This window comes from Amia ocellicauda, chromosome 7, assembly GCF_036373705.1.
Source record: "Amia ocellicauda isolate fAmiCal2 chromosome 7, fAmiCal2.hap1, whole genome shotgun sequence".
Lineage (NCBI taxonomy): Eukaryota > Metazoa > Chordata > Actinopteri > Amiiformes > Amiidae > Amia > Amia ocellicauda.
In genome coordinates this window covers 34,161,340-34,186,811 of record NC_089856.1, presented here as the reverse complement: position 1 = coordinate 34,186,811, position 25,472 = coordinate 34,161,340, and the positions used below count along the sequence as shown (strand labels likewise).

The 25,472-nt window shown below is 37.5% G+C and overlaps 2 protein-coding genes across 2 annotated transcripts in view; both read right to left on the bottom strand.

Moving 5' to 3' along the window:
• Positions 1-1,939: 1,939 nt before the first annotated feature.
• Positions 1,940-2,984, bottom strand: kcne4 (potassium voltage-gated channel, Isk-related family, member 4). Its single transcript, XM_066709313.1, has 2 exons — positions 2,908-2,984; positions 1,940-2,792 (listed from the first exon to the last, which is right to left on the bottom strand). The coding sequence occupies exon 2, from the start codon at positions 2,775-2,777 to the stop codon at positions 2,253-2,255; it is 525 nt and encodes a 174-aa protein (XP_066565410.1). The 5' UTR covers positions 2,778-2,792; positions 2,908-2,984; the 3' UTR covers positions 1,940-2,252.
• Positions 2,985-8,052: 5,068 nt separating this feature from the next.
• The window catches only part of acsl3a (acyl-CoA synthetase long chain family member 3a), a 34,940-nt gene continuing 17,520 nt past the window's right edge, over positions 8,053-25,472 (bottom strand). The window contains exons 4-15 of the mRNA XM_066709312.1: positions 24,234-24,343; positions 22,926-23,064; positions 20,935-21,085; positions 20,484-20,607; positions 19,779-19,850; positions 18,250-18,389; positions 17,914-18,086; positions 17,312-17,386; positions 15,371-15,562; positions 14,728-14,842; positions 14,000-14,157; positions 8,053-13,426 (exon numbers count right to left, since the gene is read on the bottom strand). Coding sequence (XP_066565409.1) covers positions 13,269-13,426; positions 14,000-14,157; positions 14,728-14,842; positions 15,371-15,562; positions 17,312-17,386; positions 17,914-18,086; positions 18,250-18,389; positions 19,779-19,850; positions 20,484-20,607; positions 20,935-21,085; positions 22,926-23,064; positions 24,234-24,343 — 1,607 coding nt within the window. The 3' untranslated portion in view covers positions 8,053-13,268. The remainder of the gene's footprint in view (positions 13,427-13,999; positions 14,158-14,727; positions 14,843-15,370; positions 15,563-17,311; positions 17,387-17,913; positions 18,087-18,249; positions 18,390-19,778; positions 19,851-20,483; positions 20,608-20,934; positions 21,086-22,925; positions 23,065-24,233; positions 24,344-25,472) is intronic.

Genomic DNA, 25,472 nt, shown 5'->3' with positions numbered 1-25,472 from the left:
TAGATATAGATAGATAGAGAGAGAGACACCTAGATTTCTATGTGTGTGTATGTTAGATACGTTGCAGTGCAAAACATATCCCTGTAATTGAACACAAGGTATATGTGTATAGGTATGTGAAGGTGTATGTCTTTCAAACTTTCAAATATGTGCGAAGAATTGTAATAAAATATTAAATATCACCAGGGTACAGGGGTACTTGCATTATTGGATTGCATTTTGACACCCACAGCAAATCTGTGAAGGGGAAATATGTATATTTATTGCATTTCTTATATAAATATTTGCAATTACTGCTCATATGTATCATTATTACATTATATATATATATATATATTCATTAATTTTAGTCAGTGTGAGTTGAATCTTGAGAGTGAGCAGAAGCACACTCTGACTCACTTTTATTGCTGAAACTTAGATAAGATCACCCCAATTTGTGGAGAGCACTTAGGAGCTATGTATCCAGCAGCGCAGTACCCCTTAAGACATGACAAAGTTTCAAGCTGCTCCAATAGGAAGTGAGAGGACTGCCCTCTGTCTGTCCCAAGGACTGTCCAAGAATTCTTTACAACACCTGCAAAGTGATTTTGTGAATAAGTGCCCCATACAGATTACATACATACTTGGGTTAACACACTTTAATATCAAAGTTATTTTTATATTGAATATTTCTTCTTTTTCTTCTGAAACAAAGGCTTTACACTTTCTATCACAGAATATATTGTGAATGCATCAAAAAACAAAAATGAACAAAGTTTTAGGTAAGACTTAACCAGGGTGCTGAACCTTGTATATTGAAATTCAAGTTTCTAAGGCTACTCCTGCGAATTTCAACCATTAAGTGTGAAATTTCCACGCTTTGTTTTAATTATGTCTCTTGGAGACAGTTTCAGTTGAGAAATGCAGGTCTCTGTGAGCCCTAGAGAGATCCTGGAGCTACAAAGTATGTATTACATTTGTTTTTATGCTTTTTTGTTATTGTTTTTTCTGGCAAAGTCAACTGATCCATTGCCTGAGGTACTAAATTGCTTCAGTCCAATCCTCTCCTACACCTCCTCATTTTAACCCTATTTAACTCCAGGTATGTGTGTGGTATTCAGATGCATCAGCCCAGTGCATTTGCTCTGTTCTACAAAAACGACTGGATTTCTGTTTGTAATTCTAGCAGCATATGATGTCACTCACTATTTGCTCGATGGATCCAGTTTTAAAATGTTCCCTCTTTAACTGGTGACAATTTCAACACCTGTAAAAGCTGCCTGTCTTGCAACCCCCCCTCATACACTGAATAATCAAGTGTGTCTATTTGAGTCTGTAAGAATATATAGATTCATCAGCTGATTCACACATAGTAATTCACTCAATTTAGTGCTGAGGTGGATCAAAAACCCAAGCCTTCTGTGGACCCCAAGTAAAACTTAAACCACCTTCAACTGCATTGTTCTTGTTTCCTAATTAACCCCTGGATGTATCTAAAACATTAGTATTGAGATTATGAACTTGTTACAGGCATGCTGCTATGCTGTCTATGAGCAACCCTTAAGATTGCCTCTGAAGGCTGCAAGTCCTTTCTTATTGTAAAAGTAAGCATCTGATTTCCTCCTGCTATACCTTCCTATGAAAAGGCCGTGGAGGGCTACCTCAACATCTGTGAAACAGGCTTTTCATTTTTATACGTCTACCCCCATTTTTTCACAATGCTAAAATGACTTCTGCTGCTGTCTGCATGTTGTACTAGTCCTGTGTTGTACACTGCTACAAACCTGCCCCCTTGTGGCATACGGCACTTTTCCAGATATAAAACTGATTCTCTGTATTCCCCAGTAACACTAGACACTTGAACAGCTGTGCACATTGTTTTGTTTTTTACAAAAATGTTTTATTAGTACAAACGTATCCCAAAGTACATTTTAAATAAATGAGCCAGATTGTCAAAATATACAGACCATCATTTCACAATATTTACACAAATGTATCAAACTCTTGCCTGATGTCCATTAACAGCACAATGGATTGACCATCAGGGCGCAATGACATCAGTATTTCACAATCATATATATGATGCATGTTTCAAGTGATTCCAGGTGATGTGTACCATACAGGGGAGTCTCTCTTTTTCAAGGATCATACCGTATTTCCAAACATGTTCTCTTATTGATCGTTAAGCAGTTGTGGGGCCTGCACTCGGGTGGGTCGTTTCAACGTCGTGCCAGCAGTTCATGGGACTTTCTCTTCTGGCGCGGAGGAGGCCGTCAAGATGCTTCATGGAGCATGGCCACGCACTGCTCTCTGTTGTCCGACTTGGCTTTGAGCGCCTCGCAGGGCTCCCCGGCGTCCGCCTCCTCCTCCTCGATGGCGCAGTGGATGTCTGCGGACGAGCACAGGGAGCTGACGCTGCTTTGCTCCATGGTGCACATGGCGCAGGAGAAGGGCGCCGGCAGCCGCCCGTCCGCCAGGCCGCTGAAGGGCAGCGACACCTGGACAGCTCCCAGTCCTGAACAGGAGGGCAGCGGCAGGCTGTGCTTCTTCCGCATGTCCCCCCACTCCCGCCGCTCCTCCTCGTAGAGCAGGTGCGTCAAGGCGTTGGATTTCTTCTCCCTCCTCTTTGATCGGACGTAGCCAAGCATAATCCCCAGCAGGAAGATCCCGTAGAAGGACATGACGATTAGGATGTACAGGTACTCGTTGCCACCTTCCCGGGCGTCGACGCTCTTGGAGGAGGCGCTGAGCCCCGCCAGGTCGGCTGCGGTGGTGTTTTCTGCTTCCATGATTAGCATTTGGTCAATCCTGCCCTAGAACATAAGTGGTGATGCGTTGTTAGAAACAGTGCCTCACCCTTTGGAGGAATAGACACTTGCCTTTCAAAGTGTGTTGAGATAGTATAGTTTAAGATAAGTTGCTACTTACTCCAGGGGGGGGTCCACGCTGCGCTGCTCTGGAGTCTCTGCTGGAAGCCCGGCTGCTGGCGGTTTAAATAGCGCCGCATCCACACATGTCTTCGGTCACGTGTGAACTCTGGGCTGGAAAGCGACATCTGGATTTGTTTCAGCACGAGTTTATGCTCCAATAAAAACCATAACATGGGGCTTTTTTTTTTTTTTTTTTTTTTTGAGCGTGTTGAATTTCGAGACCGATTTTTTTTTTTTTTTTAACAAAATAAAATACTATGCCACTCTACTGTGTTTAATAGAACCACAAGTACAAATGAAATGAGTGGCTTGTTTTTATAAATGCAATACATTTTGATGAATTTGACAAGATTTTAGCCTTATGCCATAATGCATCATTTGTTATTCTGCATTTTGTTTCCATCTTCAAAGCTTCTGAACGATTTAACAGTTTTCCATATTGGCTGTAGGCTACGACATTACCCAGAGCAGTCTCTCTCTTTTTTTAGTGCACTAGTGTTTATGTTGTAAACCTCTTAATAAATGTGTATGTATTTTCCATTTTGTGTGACTGAAATGATACTAAAATTAATTTACTGGAACAGAAGAATCACAGATACATCACTTATACACTCCTACTAACACATATAATGGTACATTATGGTATACAATATAAATGTACATATACATTTTCATATGTCATAGTAAGGACTTTAAAGGGGAGCAGTAACTTGAAGTGAAATGCATAAAGAAAACATTTACTGGTAAGTCTGTTGTGGCTCACTCCATTGTGTGCTGTCCTGAAGTCTAGCAGGCCCTGGGTTCAAATCTTGGTGTGATCTGTTTGTACTGTGTTTTGGTACCAGAGTGGGCACCATGTGGTGGATATACCAGATCTTCAAACAACTTTGAGTAAAGTCCTGTGTGGCTCACCATGCAGAGTGCTAATCTCAAAACTAGTAAGGTCTGAGTTCAAATCCTACTGGACCACCTAGCGTCTGAAAATATGTTGGTTGTCTTCAGTTTTAATGCAAGAGGGGGCAGTGTAACATTCATATACCAGAACTAGACAGAGTTAAAAGGGAGTCCTTGTGGGTTACTGCATGGAGTGCTGGCCTGACAACTAGCAGGACCTGGGTTCAAATCCTGGCACAAGAGAGTGCTTCCCAAGGTATTGGCTGAGGTAAGGATGTTAAAGGTAGGAATGATAATGATTGTCTTTGCTGGGTGTAAGTTAGGCAATGAAAATATTATGGGTTGATGTTAGACTGGATAAAAACATTTAATCTCCTTCCCCAGCAGTGTCTCATCTGCATACAAACTAACATTGGTTCTTATTATAGTTCCTAATGTACTTACCTCAATTAGCAGCAAGCTCCTCCTCATGGATTTGAACCTGGGTCTTGGTGTTTTCTAGACCAGCACTCTATGCAGTCAGCCACAAAGGACTCACCTTTCAAAGTATCTGGTATATGAACACTGCCCCCTCTTGCATTAAAACTGACAACAACCAACAGATGTTCAGAAGACAGCTGCTCCACCAAGATTCAAACATAGGATTTGATAGCTTTGAGACCAGGACCCTGCATGGTGAGCCACAAAGGACTTCCCTTTTAGGTGTTGGAAAGTCTGGTCTATCCACCTCAGAGTGTCCCTGCGCAGGACCCCACTTTACAGGAAAACTAGCCATTTTCCCTGATGGAGAGAGACGGGGGGGTGAAAAAAAAGATCAAACTTCGGGAGCTGGATTTCTTAAGATGACTGCAAATCAAGCACTCATAAAGAAGGTTCTGGGAATAAACATCTAAATGCTGGTAAGGCACTGCCTAGCATGGACTTGGATCCAGGTCCCACTAGCTAAACCCCTAATGACTACAGACATATAAGGTCATATGGTAAACCATCTTGTAATCAGGAATCACCAAGAACTCTAAAACTGGATTCAGACTAGTGAGAGAAAGACAGCCATACCGTGCTCAGTTTCTCATCTTGAATTCAAGAGGAGTTGTTCTCAAGAACACTAGAGAAGTCATCATTTTCAGTAGAATCAGGAAGCATCTTGAGTGGCAGTACACTATTATCTGCACGATACCCTCCAATTTTGTTTTCCAATATTGTAATAGACAAACATAGTAAAGTGGATATCACAATTAGCAATTGAATCTCATTTGCATAGCACTTCCATGTGTTCATTATTAATAACATCTAACATTTCGGGGGACCGTCACTGGAAAATGCACTGTTAGTGTGATTGGAGATATTCCAATGTGGATGTCATGAACTCTAATAGCTCTATTATAAAAAACTAAAAATAACCCATCAAATGGTAATTACGTTTACCACGTTTAATTGTTAATAAATATGCATTAAAGCATCATAATTATTTCATCAAGAAATATGCAAAACATGTCATGTTTATTTAACTTTAATTACCATGAATAGGAAGAATGTATGGGCTAAATGTTAACAAAGTACAACATTTGCTGTACTGTCGAGGAGAATGATGCACTTGCTTCTTTAGTGTTATAATGCATTAAGAGTGCCTCATCAGTGGTGACCACATGCTAAAATACGGCACTGGGACAGAGGACAGAAGATGGTGTAGGATCACACCTTACACAGAGAGCTGCTCCAATTCATCAAGCTGCACATGTGAACTGGATATTTCAGGTGGACCTCAAGCACTTCAGAAGCTACACATTTAAAAGATGCCACAAGTTATTAAGAAAATGTGCCAGCATGGAAAATGTGTATTTTGGGGGTCAAACCTACTGTTCTGTTAACTGCTAAAGTTTTTATTTTATTTTTCTTCTAAGTCTTGGACAGACCAAAATTAATCTTGCAGTCCTTCACTGGTTGCTGGGCAAGGATAGCTGCTTTTCTTTTTCCTTTTGGGTCAATTTAAAAAACAAAAAAATCACTTAGCATCCAGAAGTGCCTTCAGTAAGACTATGCAACCAACAAATCAGTTTAAATTAGTTTTAATTACAGATTACAAAAACATAATTAAAGATGGTTTACTCTAGAGATACAGAATATATTTAAGGCCAGACTGATCATCTAACAAAAATACTTAAGGCCATTTATGAAAATAAAAGAAAAAGATATCTATGTATTATCTGTCAGAAGCACTATCCGGCAGGGAGAGGTTTAAATGGCTGATCACTTCTTCTGCAGATGCTCAATCATTTCAGGAGTAGCCTGTGAATAAATCAACAGGACTGTCAGTTTTCCATGATTTGTACATAATAAAATAAAAAAAGAGAAAAGAGGGAGCACTACTGAACCTGGAGGACTGCTATATAATTGTATTTTAATAATTATTTTTTAGCAATAGTAATAGTACTTCAAAATAAAAGGGACAAAAATGATGGACCTGGTGGACAATGAGAATCTTTAATGCTTATTGAAGATCAATCAAATTTAATTGTACATAGTGGAACAGCATCCCAAAGCGGGTCACGACATTAAAAAAAGATTAAGTGCATGATACAATGAATACATCAATTCAATATTGCAGTATTGCTACGGAGCAATACAATGCATGAGTCACATTTGATCACACTGAGTTTGCAGCAGAGGAACTCATGGTTGGTGACGGCACACACGTACACTCCTCATTTGCTTTTTACATTTCCCAAGTGTCAAATGGTTTGAGAATCTGTCCTTACTTGAACTGTTACTTTGAAGTCTTAAGCCCCGACCCCCATCCTTTCTTGTGCGCGTGCATGTGGGGGGGGGCTTGAAAATGTCAGCAACTGCAAATTCCTTTTCGAAGCAGCCAACACTTTTCTGCCCCCCAAAAACGTGGGTGTTATGGGTGTGGCTTGTCAATTTTGCTAAGCTTCAGCAATGCCCTTATTTGCTCAAAGGAGATTGCTAAAATAAATAAAAATAAAAAGATGCATACCAGTGTTAACCAAGACGTACCAATTATTTTTGCAAGTTTGTTCTTTATTTGTCGAAGCCTTGATGTAAAACATTGCAGCTATAAACGGTTTATTGTAGATTAAAATTTCTTACCTGAATAATCACCAAGAACAGACTTAAATGGATGAAAATAATAGATGAAAAATATTTACAGTACACTCAATGTGTGACTGAATGGCCAAACTATTATACAGCTCTGGAAACAATTAGGAGACCACTGCAATTTCTTCTTAAATCAGCACCTCTACATGTATGGCAGCCATTCCATTCCACTCATATTTTTATTTGGAATTTGGGAGAAATGTTGTCAGTAGTTTATAGAATAAAACAAAAATGTTCATTTTACCCAAACACATACCTATAAATAGTAAAACCAGAGAAACTATATAGAGAAACCAGAGAGCTGTATATTTAAAAACATTTGGCAAAAAATGTATTACTATCAGCAAAACAACCAGTGCCACCCACCCACACACACACACACACATGATTGTAGCCCTACAAAATATTTTATTGTTTCCTACAGCTATGACAACAAGTATGCTCATCTTAGCAGCAGTACATTTTGAAAACCACAAAACACACAATCAAGGGCAGGGAAATGACATATGAAATTTGAAACATTTTCTACTATACATTTGAATATATGCAATATATATATATATATATATAATTTTTTTACAGCTACAGTTTACCAAACTGCTTTGAGTATAGCATCTGACACAATTTCCTCACTGCAAACAGTCATTTGTACCATGAGATAACTGCATTCAAGCAATAATTACTACTTTAGTAATAGCTTTGCCACCGCAATGGAAAATGTGAGGCAAACTAAATTTACTGTAGGGCAAGTGCGCACTGTCCTCATGTAAACACCAACCATACCATGCGTCTCGTCTTTCCCAAAACTTGATCAAAGGCCAGCAGCGTTGCGTTTTTGGCAGCTTTCAAAGGTAGCGGGTCTGAGCCTCCGAAAACATGAAGTCAAACTGTGACAATGTTACATCGATGGAGAATGAATCTGAATACATCTGGCCCATACATTTTAATTTATGTAATCTGTAGACCCCAGAATCAGTGATGGTGGGCGGGGAAATAATCATATATTAGGTTTGGAAGGAAGAAAATGTTGGATGACCTGACTATTAAGAAAATTAAATCAGTTCTAAAATCTTTGCTGAAAGATTTGCCATTGAAAGTATTAATGTCACATAAAATGAGTAACACAAGGGTATAGGTTTTAGACCAAACACTTGTTTTTATTTTTAAATAATTTTCAAGGCCAATTACAAATAAATAAGTTGATACACTTGCAACAACCTATGTTACAGAGCAGTTTCCCCAAGACAAACGTGGAGGAAAACCCACAACTGGGCATCATAACAAAGATTCAATCGATTTAAAATGGATATCATACATCTGGTCATTCCAGTGAACTTGTATTACTGCCCCACGTATTTACAGTAAAAGAAAAAGGAGCCTTAAACATTTCAAAAGGTGTAATCTATACATTTTTCCCTACGCATGTTCAGAAGTTATAATGCACATAACTATTGGATTTATTTTTACAACACATACTTTCATTGTATTTGGCTACCTTTGTCTGTCTATTTTTATGTACAATGTTTTCAATACACATTTTGTTTCTTCTATAAACAGTTGAAAACTATGTTAAAGGCAACTATAATTCATTACCAACCATTAGCAGTAAAAATAAATTTCTCAACTTCACATAATTTGGGAAGATGCTGTGACTGTTTATGGAAATTTTGCTACTTCAGTGTTTATCTTATTTCTTTTGGTTGTCATGATGTGCACACATAACATAAAACAGTTTCTAGCCATTTAAAAACTGTGAACAGAAGCCATATAAAACCGGGATGAAAATACTCACACACAACTTACACTCATCGGCACATGTGAATACCTCCTTATGGTAGGACATTAAAACTTTACCTACACCACCATCATTTGTTCAACCACATAACGCAAAAGCAAATGGAAGGTTTATTGCAAAACATAAAAACAAAAACTCTCTTCCAGTTTCTAAAAGATTGATCTGAACTGCTATTTCCTGTTTCTTTTAAATCATGCAACACAAACTTTTAAACAGTTATCAAAACACAAAGTACAAATTATACTTTTAATATTATAATCATAATCATTATTATGGTTATTATTCTTTCACAAACACAGCATGAAAATAGTTGCAATAAATAGTTGAAACCTGCGAGTGTTTAGTGTATTATTTTGCACATTTCTTTTTCAAAAACTTGCCAAGTAAACATTCATGCACTGTGGGGAAAGTGTGTGTCCATTTCGGAGTAAATAAGAAATGGTGTGTATATTGCACATTCAATTTATATTCGTATTAGGTCAGCAAAAGATGACAAAATAAATAGCAATACAAGCACAGAGAAAGGGCTGCTGTATTACACAAAGTGTGCCTTCAAATATCTGCTTTTCTGAGAAATACATTTCCTACCTATACTAGGTGTCTTCTAGCCCTCAAACCTACATCTTACATACCCATTAATGTATAGTGATGGGTGAAAATCTTTTGAAATAATGCATCAGGTTACATTTTATATTGAAGTTTCTTCAATATCTTTATACATCATAGCTCAAAGAACTGGATTAACATGTAGTTTTGTTTCTTTATTTAATAAAATGTAATGCCACTTCATGCAAGATTTCAATGCCCCACAGGCATTGTATAGTTTGGAAAAACGGTACCAGCTTACAGAATAATATTTAATAATTAAGCTATTTAGACCTTTAGCTATGAATATGTCAGTTAAGTTACTGGACCCTAGCCCCTGAAATTTTGTAAAAGAGGTATTTGTTGCTTAAAATTGAAGGTCCACCTTTGAAAGGAAATTAATGTGCCAAGTACACTCACCTAAAGGATTATTAGGAACACCATACTAATACTGTGTTTGACTCCCTTTCGCCTTCAGAACTGCCTTAAATCTACGTGGCATTGATTCAACAAGGTGCTGAAAGCATTCTTTAGAAATGTTGGCCCATATTGATAGGATAGCATCTTGCAGTTGATGGAGATTTGTGGGATGCACATCCAGGGCACGAAGCTCCCGTTCCACCACATCCCAAAGATGCTCTATTGGGTTGAGATCTGGTGACTGTGGGGGCCAGTTTAGTACAGTGAACTCATTGTCATGTTCAAGAAACCAATTTGAAATGATTCAACCTTTGTGACATGGTGCATTATCCTGCTGGAAGTAGCCATCAGAGGATGGGTACATGGTGGTCATAAAGGGATGGACATGGTCAGAAACAATGCTCAGGTAGGCCGTGGCATTTAAACGAAGCACAATTGGCACTAAGGGGCCTAAAGTGTGCCAAGAAAACATCCCCCACACCATTACACCACCACCACCAGCCTGCACAGTGCTAACAAGGCATGATGGATCCATGTTCTCATTCTGTTTACGCCAAATTCTGACTCTACCATCTGAATGTCTCAACAGAAATCGAGACTCATCAGACCAGGCAACATTTTTCCAGTCTTCAACTGTCCAATTTTGGTGAGCTTGTGCAAATTGTAGCCTCTTTTTCCTATTTGTAATGGAGATGAGTGGTACCCGGTGGGGTCTTCTGCTGTTGTAGCCCATCCGCCTCAAGGTTGTACGTGTTGTGGCTTCACAGATGCTTTGTTGCATACCTCGGTTGTAACGAGTGGTTATTTCAGTCAAAGTTGCTCTTCTATCAGCTTGAATCAGTCGGCCCATTCTCCTCTGACCTCTAGCATCAACAAGGCATTTTCGCCCACAGGACTGCCGCATACGGGATGTTTTTCCCTTTTCACACCATTCTTTGTAAACCCTAGAAATGGTTGTGCGTGAAAATCCCAGTAACTGAGCAGATTGTGAAATACTCAGACCGGCCCGTCTGGCACCAACAACCATGCCACGCTCAAAATTGCTTAAATCACCTTTCTTTCCCATTCAGACATTCAGTTTGGAGTTCAGGAGATTATCTTGACCAGGACCACACCCCTAAATGCATTGAAGCAACTGCGATGTGATTGGTTGGTTAGATAATTGCATTAATGAGAAAATGAACAGGTGTTCCTAATAATCCTTTAGGTGAGTGTATATTGTATTATTTTAAGCAGCTAAATAGTTTTGAAATAACCCATCACTATCATATCATGTATTCAGTTCTCAACTCAGTGCAACATAAACCCGTTCAGCTAATGCCAATGTTACAGGCGCTCTAGGGGGTAATGCACCTGAGTGAAGTTGATTCCTTATTTTTCAAAAATAAGTAATGGTAATGGTTCCTTATTCCTTAATTTTCAAAAATAAGTAATGATTACTTCTTTTTATATTTTCCCGTTTTACAAGAAATAAGTAATGGACACTTATATTATATTCCTGTTTTAAGTTTTTCAACAAAATAAGTCATGGTTCCTTATTTCTGAACCACAGTTTCCAAATTAAAAAAAAGTAATGGTTCCTTATTCCTTATTTCTGTTTCCCTGTTTTCAAAGTATGGTTACTTATTTTTACTGTTCCTTGTTGGTTAGTTTTTCAGTTTGCCCGTTTTTGTTTTGTTTTGTTTTGTTTTTTAATGAAATTTAAATGTTTTTTTCTGTTTCTAGTTTTAATCAAGAAATAAGTAATGGATACTCATTCCTTATTTCGGTTTCCCTGTTTTCCATGAAATAAGTAATGGTTACTTATTTCTTATTTCCCGTTTCCAAATTTTAGGACATATAGGACAACACGATTACAAACCCATCGATACAATAACATATGACAATACTTCATGGGCTGACAGAAACGCGGTTTTCAATGAGTGGTGCTTACTTATTCTTTATTTTCATTTCCCACTTCTCTCTACTAATAAAAAGTAAGATACAGCATTGTTTGCTTCAGTAGTTCAGGCATCATAGATTTTTCATTTTATTTTTTTATTATGAATGCAATGCAAAACAATACAGAATAACAGTGACAAAAAGCACCTGGGGTCTATGACAATACAGAGATACCACGCAACGAGTCCCTTCCCTGCACTGGTGGCTCCATAGCGCCGCAGCACCACTGCCTCTCGCTAAAACTCAAGAGCGGGTTCAGGATAAGATGCCTCCTATGTCTTCCGTTGACTTATATAGGGGACTGCCTGAAGTAAACAATGTGTGTTGAGATATATTTACATATATCAATAAGAAGTAATATACAGCATACATGTCCTTAAACTGGGAAGTTAAAATAAAGAATAAGCAGCACTAATTTATTGAAAAACCGTGACACTGTCTCTGTCAGCCCGTAAAGAAGCCCCTCTTTGCCGTAGCCTACTTTCATTTAGTGTCTGATCCATAGTAGATCCTTGAGCCCTCCTGCTGTAGTTTATTACTTTTAAACATATCAATGTACACAGCATAAGTAATGAGAAATATTGTCATGTTATTTTATCGATGTGTATGTAATGGTGTTGTCATATCATAAAATTCGAAAACAGGAAAATAAGAAATAAGTAACCGACGGGAAAGTAAAAATAAGGAACAATTACTTATTTTGTTGAAAAACTGAAAACAAGAATACGAAATAACTATCCATTACTTATTTCTGGAAAAACTGAGAAAAAACATTCAATTTTTCTAAAACAACGAATTAGAAATAAAAATAAGTAAACATTACTTATTTTGCAGAAAAGTAACAAATAAGTATCCAGTGAATTTATTGAGCAACAGTGATAAAAAAAAATTAATCATTACTTATTTTGAGAAATCATACATAAGTAATAAGTAACCACTAGTTATTTTTAGAAAAATAAGGAAAATCGACTTCACAGAGGTGAACCAGGCACATAAAACCTTCTTGTACGGGTAAAATAGTTTCAGATAGTAACCTAACTCCTGGAGACAACAACATTATGGACACACAAAACTCACAACACATGGCTAGACAGGTCTATCAGTTTCTAAAATCATTTAAAAAAAAAAACGAAAAAAAACTAAACTGAAAACAATTAGATCTCTCATGGCTTAAAATACCGGTCTTCCAACACAGTAGTTCACGGAGGGGTTCAGAATGAACTATAACCTAATTTATAATTTATCCCTGCATAAACCAGAACCCAGAGTCATTACAGAATTGCACCAGACGTCACACGTAAATCCAATTCAATAATTCACGGCTTAAAACTATGAAGGCTGCGTCAATCTTTTTCGATATAAGGAAATGCAAAGACATGACAACTCCTGTTCAAATGCTTGTCACCAATTCTGCCTTGAGCCGGGCCGCCCCAGAGAACATAGTAGACTGCGGTTTGTCGCAGGCCTCTCAAACGTCTGCGTTACATACTAGGTGAGGAAGAATAATCCCTCCACTTTGTTTTTGGTCTCAAGTGTAGAAGGTGATTCAAGTATTTTCCGGTTTGATCAGAGCTTGTCATAGCAGGGTGAGGTTGTGTGCAGGCGATTCATTTTCCTCCATACATTCGCTCAATGTCATCCTGGTAGTGAGTCTTGAGTTCCTTTCTTTTCAGTTTGAAAGCATCCGTGACCAGCCCGGTCTCAGGGGTCCAAGGCTCAGAGCTCAGACGGATTTTCACTGGGATTTCAAACTTCTCCAGTTTGGCTGAGAAAGACAGATGGGTATATACAAGGTTGATGGAGAATTTCAAAGGATTCTGCATTTTAAGTGTTATTCTATGTTGTTAAAAGCTGTAGTGTTTCTGAACAGTAGCCAAGGCCTATGATAAGGTAGTGCAAATAGTTATGGATACGCTGTGCGCGCAGGCTATGTTTCGAGTTGTGCAATAATTCTCTGTAATTTCACAGTAACATTACACTCAAATCAACGCACTTCAGATGAGACATCGCCTCATCAGGATATGATTGTGGGTGGCAGCAGTTTAAAGTGCCGTGTGAATCTGTCCCGGGTCAATGAAATGAAATGGCCCAAAGTGTTTTCCTAAGTCAACTATGGAAATGAACAGTTTGAAAAGATTAAAAAACTGAATCCTCCCAGATTTACCCTCAAGTTAAAATGTTAAAATAAACCACTACCATTCAAAAGACTAATTATGATGTAAATGAGATGCACGAGTTGTGTTTTAAGCACAACTGCACAAGATAACAACAACCATTATAAAATTATTCTGAACAGATCATAACACTTGCGATCAAATACTCAAATAAGTATTTTTACCTCCAATCGCTGCTTCTGCTATAATTCGCAAAACCTCTTTCTCCATCTCGGAGTTATTGCAGATCTCCTCCCATGATCCTCTAATTTTCTTTTGTTCAGCAAGAGCCATCAGTTGCTTCTGATTGGGCACAATGAAGCCTATCACATAGGATTGATCACTGCAATGAAAACAGAACAGACATATTATCCAGTGACCACCATAAATACAGTCTCATAGATGCACTGCAATGATTATTTTTTTATTTTGTTTTAATTAAGCACCAAGTCAAACCTCTGCTTGAGTAAATAATTTGGTAAAACTTTGCAGATATCATCATCTAGGGGGAATTATAGATTACACAAACATTTTAAAGCATGAAACTGGTATTATCATTACTGCTGCAAAATGGACTTCATGCAATGCTGGCTGCCAAAATACAATTTCAAATATTTCTGAATTGCTTGGCAAAAGAGACTGAATAATTTTATTTGAAGAAAGGCATTACAAATATTTATAAAGAACACGTCAAAAAATGGGGAGTGGATATGTAAAGCTCTCAAAAAGGCCAACTTTGTCTACATAATTCACTTTTATCCCCCCCCCCAGTTTTACAGACAGAAACATTGTGCCTTATCATTTTCCCTTGGAGCATTCCTTCACCATATTGAGGCAAAAGCACAATTCGGCAGATTGGGCTCATAAGGAGACCAGTCTGGTCTGACAGATTAATGTTCATAAGCTGGTTTACCTGTTGGCATAAGCACAGATGTTATCTATTAATGGGCAGTTCTTCAAAACAGCTTCCACTTTCCCAAGAGATACATATTCTCCCGCTTGAAGTTTGACCAGATCCTTCTTCCGGTCTACAGAAGGTAGAAAACAAGAACAACCAAAACAGAAATTAAAACCAAAAAGTCATTTTAACTTTTAATCAGCCTCTTTTTCAGGGGGCTTGGGGGCAGGGGGATGAAAAGCAATCATTTAAAATTAATGCTAAGCTGCCCCCCTCCTAAAAAAAACTAACAAAAAAGCATATCGCTACAATGATTAACCCATTTGAGGCCACCTCAATTAGGCAAAAGTGTAATTTCTTTAGTAAGTTTATTTCAAAAGATCTGAGGGGGTCACAAGGGAGCTGGCACACATGAAACAACCAAAAAAAATCAATATTTGTATCCATATATTAACACTTTCTAAGGTGACACAGAGAGAGAGAGAGAGACATGCTGTGGGGGGCTATGCTTTGCTTTATCATATTACATATTGTTATGACAGAGGGGACGACTTATTACAACACGAGGCCAGCAGATATATGTAAACAAAATTACATTAGTGTGTAGTAGTGCGTCAGTGTGAAGGACACCCCCCCCAATACAATCTGTCATACTTACCAATAATTTTAAGGCATCCATCTGGGTGAAATTCTCCAATGTCACCTGTACAAAACCACCGCTGGCCATTTTCATCCACAAAGAAATCATCCTTATTTTTGGCTTCATTCTTGTAGTAGCCCATTGTGACGTTAGGACCACCAATAAGAATCTCCCCCCTGGGGTGGGGTTGGTCAGTGCAATAATAGCCCCCTGTCAAACGGAACGAGTTGGATTCAGCATTTTGTAATAAGCCACTGATAAGCAAGCGACATTCAGGAAGACGATGCAAATTACATGGTTTCTGGCATACCTCTCTCAGATGAAGGATTAATGTTTTCACAACAGAAATGTAATAAAAATATGCACTCCTATACATGATATTTAATACATGTCTACACAAAAATAAATAAAGATCTTCTATTACGGCTTTAATAATCTGGGTTCTTGGACTCCCCATGATATATATGATTATACTGTGGGCGTGGGGGATAAATTTTCACATGCTAAGAAATTGCACTTGCCTAAACACATCTTGGATCTATAAAATCACAAAGCATTTGTTTCTAATGATGCTTTTTGATACCACTGAGAGAAAAATTGGAAAACTAATTCAAACAACTGTTATATATTTATATAATTGGACAGTCGTTTTGAGCTGCAGATTTGTATTAGAAGGCCTGCAGAGATGTTTTTATTTTATATTATTGATTAGAAGTCTGTTTATATTGCAAAACCACAATGGCAAAGAAGTTACTATAGCAACTTCACAATGAATACGGCCCCAAATTGATTTAACGTGGTATTTGAACAGTCTACTAAGAAAATAACTGTTCCTGTATAATATTAAATAAAACAAGGTTGCTGCTATGGCTACTAATGCGTTTACATACAAAATATTGATATTTACTTTTTTTTTTTTTTTAATTAACTCCAAATCGTAAAGGTATAATACGCCAAGTATACACCTCCATACTGTCTCTAGAGTCTCCTTCATTGGCAACTTTGAAAATGCTATAGGAGCATAGTAGCAGTCTTTGGTGTGGTTCCCAGTCATGCAACCCTGCCCAATACACAGTTAGACACATTGGCCTTCTGCACTTTGCTGGCAAGACGTCTAATTTTGTTCCACTGAAAGCAGTGTACCCCACCCACTTTCACTCACTGGGTAAGAGATGTGAAGATTTTTTTTCACCTGGAGATCAGGTTTACACTTCTTGGTTCCAAAGGTTTTACACTGCTTGGCAACCCTTTTTAACTTATTTTGACAGATTGCAGCTCAAATCCACTGTCTCAATTATTGTACCTTTATTTGTCACATATGACTTTTCTTTACTTTCCTACTTTCTTTATCTTTCTTATTCTCGGTCTTCTATTCTTGTGTCCGTCTCCTTGTCCTTCTGTTCAATATAATATGTATGTGATGCAATGTTAATTTGATCTTACTGTCTACATGCATATGTTTTGTAGATGCCTTGTGGCTTCTGTTGCAAAACCAATAAACAAATTGAAATAAAATATTGATATTTGTAGTTTAGTCATCACTTTCACTTTTTGGACAGTTATTTTATTAACAAAATTACATTAAATGGTCTTGTTTATCAGTGAGATCTTGTAAGGATTTTGAAAATCATTTTCCAGTTAGCCATTTCTCATTTGAAACCCGATTTCAAACTGGGACCGTTTTTTTTACATCTCCTCTCCGAAACAACTACTCCAATTGGCCCAGAAAACCATATTGATGCTGTAAAAAGGTAGTGGTTTAGGATTGATGATACTGAAGGTGAACTCTCAATCTCCTCCAACAAAAATGGCCATTAAACCTGACTGAATGTAGACTCTAGCTAATTAGGGAATTATAATAAAACCTGACAGCATATTTGTTAAAGGAATGAAAACTGATGAGGAGAAAATAAAACCATGAGATTAACTTTACAGTGATGGTTTCCAATACAGGCTTACCTTCTTCCCAGTTCTTCAGTGTGATCTCCGAACATATCAATGGAGCTCCGACACGTCCTGTGCTGTAGTCCCCCACTATAAAGAAATTAATTATATATATATATATAGGCCCACAAAAGTCAGCTGGCATGGTCCCTAAGAAACGGAGCCAAAATGTAATTCACTATGCCTTTTCCTTTAGGACACACAAATCTTCCACTAATTTACCATTCCTTGGAGATAACAGTGGAATTTTACTGTAACTTTGTGAGAATTGAGATATTGTACAATGTTTTTTCTTCTTAATTTTCAATTTGTGAAATAGGTTAAAAACAAAAAACAAAACAAGTATGCACAGTGACATGCACCTAACCTCAATATTGAAGAGTTTCAATTATGTACGCTTTGTATAAATGTAATGTTGAAAATGTGTGGAATAAAAAAATAAAGCTGAATATTTACATCTTGAATAATATGCCTACAAGATCTTTTTTTTTTTTTTTTTTTAGTTAATCTGGGTTTGTTCAGCTAAACCAAGAAAACTATCTCCGAAGATGCTTCAAAACACACATTAACATTATATTTTATTTTATGTATGCTCCATTATCGCACACAGAACTCACTCTCACTGATTGTGCCTGCTCCACACGTTTCTGTGAGCCCATAGCCCTGTCCCACTGGGCAGCAGAAGCAGATATTCATAAAGCGCTGTGTGGCTGCTGACAGCGGGGCTCCCCCAGAGAGAAGGACACGGGTCTTCCCTCCTAACAAAGACCTCACCTTTCGGAAGACAAAACTGAAACACAAAGACACACCACATGAACGGGTTTGGTGGATAAAACTACATAAACATCAATTTTTCATCCTATTAGTTTGATTTAATTTTCTAAAATACATGGTCAGGCTTTGAGATTTGTTATAGGCATTTAGAGCTCATATACATCATATACTTCCTCTACCTGTCACAGAGTGGTGTGCTGTAGCCTTTTGAAATCTGCTCCATTTTATAATTGTAGGCGAGTACGAAAAGGGTTCTCTGTACTCTGTTCATCTCCTCCACTTTTCTCATTACATTTTTGTAGATGCGGTCCATTATTTCCTAGATTACAGGGAGGGGAAGAAAAAAAACAGCAGCATATTACCAGCTACATCTCACCAATCCCTACTGAAGAGCAGCGGAGAATAAAAGGGTTCAAAAATTAAATTTCCTACCATATTGTATCTAGAAAAAGATCCAGCTGCTGATCTCTTCTCTATTCTTCATGCAACAAAACTAAACATCTTTACATTACATCCAGCATTCTGTAATGCTTGGTGATTACGGAAGGTTTTTCAAATAAGAAATTGTGGGATTAGCATCAGAGCTGCTGAGAATGATTCACTGAGCAGCTGACTGGGCAGATAATGGACTATTTGTTGCATGTGAAGAATTAACAAAATTTCACATTCTAGTCTTGGCACTTCATAAAAACCACCAACGTTACATTAAAGATAATACAAGATAAAACAAGTTGAGGGACAGTGTCTTCACAGCAAAAAATACATGATTTCCCCCCCCCCTTAGAATCATTGTGTTCCCAGAAAAAAAAAAGATCAGTACCAAATAACAAATTCCTTTCACCACATGCATCCATCAAACCAAACCAAAAATAATGAAACGCATGAAATCTTAAAAGACCATGTATATCAGATAATGAAAGTTTATTACACTAGTAGGACACTAAATTGCCATGGATTTATTTAGAAAAGCAATTTATTTACTAAAGCAAGTTCAGATCATATCGATTACAAAACCAGATTAAAAAAAAAAACATCATAAAGCACAAACCATAGCTTCAGGGGAAGAACTCAGCTCATGGAAAATCTGACTATCCACTTTCTCTCAAAACATTTACCATGAAGCTGCAACTGTATTCCTGCTTCCACTGTGTAAGTACATTATAGCTTAATGTCATTAACATGCCAGGGTAAACCAGAATAATCCAAAAGCATTTTTATTTGTTTATGCTTTAGGGATCCTGTAATTGATTAGCTTCACTATGGGGAACATTGGTTCATTATAAGAAAACAAATTGACTTTTTGTTGTTGTTTTGTTTCACAGTTCACATTCAAACTACAACAATACAACAGGAATCATCTTGCTTAAACAGCCCTTAACTGGGTCTAATTATATGTATTGCAGTAGGGAAAGTGCATATCAAGATAGCATGCAACTCACAGGCATTTAAAAAACCCACACAGTCTTCTCACGTTATATCACATCTGAGCTTTGCAGAGCTCATTGCGGAGCCTGAATAACATTCTCATTGGGGAACTGGAAGACATGTGCACTAGACCTCCGAATTCCCACTATGGAAGGAGGGGACTGATTGTAGCGACAATGTCTGCATACATATAGGGAGAAATAATAAAATAAATAAATAAATTCCAATAACAAATCTAAAAGGAAAAGATTAACACCTGCATCAAATGCAACATAGAACTTACTGGTACTGCTGCCATCAGCGTGGGTTTCAGTATGCTCGTATCACCTTTGCTTCCTTTCTTGATTTTCGTAGACTGCATTTTAAAAGCAATGATAAAATACATGAATTAGTGATGGAAACAGCATGATCCTGAAGCAATAGGCTGAAATTGAAGCTTTTTCTTTTTTTTTTTTCTTTATGTCTTTTGTACATGACAAGAAAAAGGGAGATGGATTGCAGACAATTGAATCCATAATATATTTACCCATAATTGTGTAGCCTTTCCCAAGCATATTTTCTCGGTCACATAAAAAGGCAAAAAAATCTGAAATATCTACAGTACATCACTTTAAATTAGTCTGTTTTAAAACAACTGGCAAAGGTTGTCTTTTCCAACAATTTATTATCTGTTTGTGGTAGTCCTTGATCTGGTAAACTTCTGATTTTATTATTACACTAAAACTGTACAGCTTTCACATCTACGGACATGGCTGGGGTCAATTCCAGGTTTTCCATTCCAATTCCATTTACAATTCCTTATTCAATTCAATTCCTGCAGAGCCTAGTATATTAAAAGCAAAACAAAAGGGAATTTTGGGACTGGAATTGACCCCACCCCTGCCTACAGAAGAGTACATACAAAAGTCTATATCTGGGAATCACTACATTATGCACTTGGTGTCATTAGGTCAATGTTGCCATTCAATGATTGTAAAGGCAGTTGTACCTGATCTGCTAAGGTCTGGGGGGAGGAATATCCAATACGGCATCCATGCGAGACACAGACCAGTTCAGCACTCAGTTCCAAGACATGGGCCAGTGGCAAGTATCCAATGTATGTGTCATGCTCACTGGAAATGAAACAGAATTCATAATGGCACAAAAAAGCTAGACAACAAAACCTACATCCAGACTGATTTTCAGGAAAAGTTCCAACGTTTTGTGGTTTTGTTTTTCGTCTACTCGTAAATGGCTTTAATTTTGATACCCTCAGCTGCATACATAGGTTTAAAGAAAAAAAAAAAAAAATCTTTGTGAAATTGAAATGATTAAGAAACCCACGGATGCAAGACCCCCAGAGGAGATTTCTAGGAATATGTAGTGCCTGCTTTTCAAGAAGCCAGTGATGCGTATAACAAACACATGTCTTTGCGTCTAGTGAGAGAATATAAACATACCCAAGGTTGGGGATTCGTTCAGCCATTCCCGTGATCCCGGCAATAAGGTTGCTATGGGAGATCATCACCCCCTTTGGTATCCCTGTGGATCCACTGGTGTACATGATGACAGCAATATCTGAGGGTATGGGCTGGTTGTGTGGCTTGGACACTGCAATTTAAAAAAGGGAAGAAAAAAATAAATAAATACAAAGTTTTACATCACAATTGCTCAAAATAACAAGGTAGAACAGTAGGTATTTTCCAGTAATGTCTCTTCTAAATAAAATGCCAGATCTGATCTTCATACCTTCAACTGTTTAAAGGCTGTGTGTGTATAGTTCCATTGACTTTCCTTCCCTATAAACACTTACATGCCCTTTCACTGGACCATACTTCAAATACTGCAAATGGACAGCATTAAACATCAGTTTGGTTCCAATCTTAATGAATCTGTCTAAGCAGAGTCTTAAATTTGTCATGAAGTTATTTATTCATTATCAGCAATAGATTTAGAAGAGGTGGTAAAACGGTCAACTCGTTTCTGTTCCCTGGCCCTCAGCCCAAGTTAGATGTCCAACCTCTGGGTATTAGCATTTAAATAATAGTGTCTCATCAGCTTCTCCCTAGCTGCCAATCCATCCACCCTCACCTCCTGGAACTCCGTGTTTAATGGTCAGCTGCCTTAAAAATTATCAAGCGGAGTACAAATACACATTATACATAATTACCAAGTACAAGGATTCTTTCAGCCGTTTGTGTATGAATACAAACCCACAGCACAACAAGCTGAAATTGTGTAATTCCAGTGTAGTAATCTGGAAATTAACTATATTGTCCTGGAAAATAACCCACTATTTCCAAGTAAGTCGTTTTTAGGTCTGTGTATGTGTATATGGAGGGGGTGGGGGAATAAAAAAAGAAAACAATTTACAATATAAAACCACATATTACATTTCCCGGTCCAAATTAACTTGAGAAACACTGCAAGGGCACAAGTCATGTGAATGCGTACTACAATGTTTGTAAACCTCGTTTAATAATACCAGCTCAGGCGGATTTGCAACCTGATAGTGCAGCCCTTAACCAACACAGCTCGGCTGCAAAAGTGTTCTTTGGTCCTCCCTTTCAACTCCTAATCAGTTACAGATGTGTTTGATCAGCCTGCGTCTTCCTCCTTCACATGACCTAATAAACAGCCCGAAGACTTCCAAAACCCAGAGACTGCAAATGGATTCTTCAGAGTAATATAAAAAGGATTAAAATCTAAAGCACACAATAATATTGGACAGTCGTTTCATTGCAGCACTGCAGTTTTCACCAAACCAAACCCTTGTTTCCAATGGTAAACCAAATTGTCATTTAGAGATATCTCAAAACACAATTTAAGATATCTTAAACTGAACTGCAGATATCTCAAACTAAATCCATTTCAAGATATCTCAAATGTAATTTAAATTTGAGATCTCAAATAAAATGACTTCCTGTGAAAATGCTGTATGTTTTGTATGGACTTCCCGTCTATTTTAAGATATCTGAAATAGTACAAGTCAATTGGAGATTAAATTCAATATCTCAAATTCAATGAGATCTCGATTAACCCTCCATTTCAAGATCTCAAATTGGAGCTTTAAATGCGATCTCAATGCATTTCAAGATATCTAGATTCAATTCAAGATATCTCAAATTGACTTCCCATTCTATTGCAGATATCTTAACAGACAGTTAGTCCATACAAAACATACAGCATTTTCACATTAAGTCATTTTATTTGAGATATCTTCAAATAGAGTTAATTTGAGTTCTCAAATGCAATTTGAAGTCTCTCAAATACAATTCAAGATCTCAAATTGCATTTAAGATATCCTGAATTGTTTTTTGAGATATCTCTAAATGACAATTTGGCCATATGTCAATACTGTAAATGGGATTCTTTGTCTGTAATCTGACAATTATGTTAATCACTGCAAAGGTTATTTTATATATTTTAATTAAAACAAAAATGTCCTTACTATTCTCTGCTTTGGCCCCCAACGTTTGCACTGCTGCCAAACTGTGAACCAGTATGCCTCTGGGGTAATCAGCTTTTGCAGCTGGTTTATCATCAACAATAATGATGTGCTCAAGTCTCGGGACCTGTAGCAGAATTGCCTGCAAATAATAGAAAGAAAAAAAACAATCAAAACTGAGAAAAATATAATTCTTCAGTATGAAAACAGTGTTTCAGGGTAGTACACAAGAGGTTAAGAGTCAAGATGACATTGGAGTTCACCTTGCCGTCTGTGTGTTAAAAATGTCTTACGGGGGGCTGGATGATTCATATTTACTAGCTAGACGTGCAAAAAACAAGAGTCAAAAGTTTAGACCTTCTCGATCTGGGGAGGGATACATTGATGTGATCAACAGGGGTATAAACACTTTGCTACAAGGACTAACTTCATACGCGTGGTTGGGCAACACGCCGGAGGATTTGCATTTTACTTCTCAATGAAATTTCTGAACTTTTGGCATCCGGCAGCCAGCATTCGTCTCTCAACATGTACTGCGTCGTCTTCTGCAGTGAAAGCGCTTGACATATGAAATGAAACCTTAGTTTGGAGGAGGACTCGAGGGAATTGTCTGATCCAAAATGTGCATTAGCTGTCTAGTATGCCTTTGCTCAGCACTGGGAGATGAAGTCTTGGGATATGATAATTGGACTGCTGTGACATTTTGTGTGGGAATTCTCTTTTAGGAAGGAAGCAATCAGACTCCAGTGGAATGGAGTCCCTTATGCAAAGGCTATCAGATTAACAGACATCTCAGAAAGGAATGTGCTTCCTAATTACGGGGGCTGGCCATCTTTAATAAAGCCCTTTTAGGAAGCTTCAGCTGTCATAACATTACCACTTCCATTTCCTGAACTAAAGAACTCCTTAACATACTGCTAATTTCAGTTAATTTCTTTATCTTACCACCCATCATATTGCTTTAATAAATTAAAATACTCCATCAATAATAAAAAAAAAAAAAAGAGTTACATGCATTAAGAGTCGGCATCATCTTTAGCCTTTGTTGATCCACCACTGGTTGGCCGTTCCCGACATCATTCTCCCAACATTGCTTCATCTTTTGCCCTGCTCTGGCAGACATCTTGATTTAATCTTGCCATCTTCCACTGGGTCATCCTTTCAGTGGTTTTTAATCTCTTAGTTGAAGTATAAGGTGTATTCTTTTTTTTTTTTTTTTAACAAAACATTGAAGCAAAGTTTCATAAAATAACAATATAGTTCCTGGAGGTCACATAGGATCTTTGATGTTGTAAGATCAGCCATCCTTACCTTCAGTCTACTTTGCAGGAGGTCTTTACTGGTGATGATATGGGTGACTTGGGTTTCATTTAAGCCATGTGCAATAGCTTGTCCTCCCAGAGTGGCATACAAGGTGACAACTGAAAACAAAACAATGGATACGGTGAAACTCAATAGCCAAGAAAAAACACAAGGCTCTTTTCAGACGCTACCACAGTTTTTAACATTGCATAAATAAAAACAGCGATTACTTGGACTGTATGTGGAATATAAATTTATGGACAGTGTTAAGTTAATATAAAATGTAAAGAGACTTAAACAAACCCATTGTTGTTCTTACCAAGCTTTTTCCCTTGGAAAAGGTTTAAAAAAAAAAAAAAACAATGACATCATGTTGTTATCTCTTGTAATACCCTTTCCCAACCCCTTGCATATTGCTGACCACCCTTTCATATTGCTAAACCTGTATCTCCTCATAAATTGGAGTCACTGAGCCATGTGTGTCAGAGAAGGGCCAGCTGCGTCATGTAGCCAATTGTTACATAAAACAGATGGCTGTGGCGAGCGCTGCATGGCTCCTTTCAGCTGAGTTGGGGAATCCCAGAGAGGGCCCCACAATACACCTTACAGTAAAACAAGAAGACACCAACTGTAACTGCAGTGGAAAGAGTCCCGTTCCCCCCCCCCCCCAAAATATATTTATCACCACAGCTTTTTATTCCTATTATGGCTTATTGCTACATCTATTATAAAACATAAATACTACCTAATTAGCTCAATCTGTAATAGCCACCCATCTGTATATGACAAACAAAATTATTATCATGCATGTTACTCAAGATTGTTGTACATAATAGAAGCATAATATATAAATTAATAAGTGGTGACTGTCACTTTATTATTTATTTATTGGCTCATGACAAAGGTCATTAAAGGTTTTCTGAAAAAGGTTTCTATTTAAAAGGTTTTAAATAGACTTAATATATTTCCAACCTTTCAGTGTAAATGGTTTTGGATTTTTGGAAGAAAAACAAAACAAAACAAAAACAGCTGGTCAGAATCTGTAAAGAATGGTACAAGGATGTGAGCGGAGGGACGAATGGAAGTGTATAAAGCTGATGGCAAACTGTCCTAGGCAACAGAACACACTGTCCTACAATAAGGTCCTTTGTGAATTTGTTTTTCATGGTGTGTACTTCACTTGATTACATGCATCTAAACTTAACAACAATCTTTTGCAAAGATAGTAATAACAGATGTGTTTGTTTT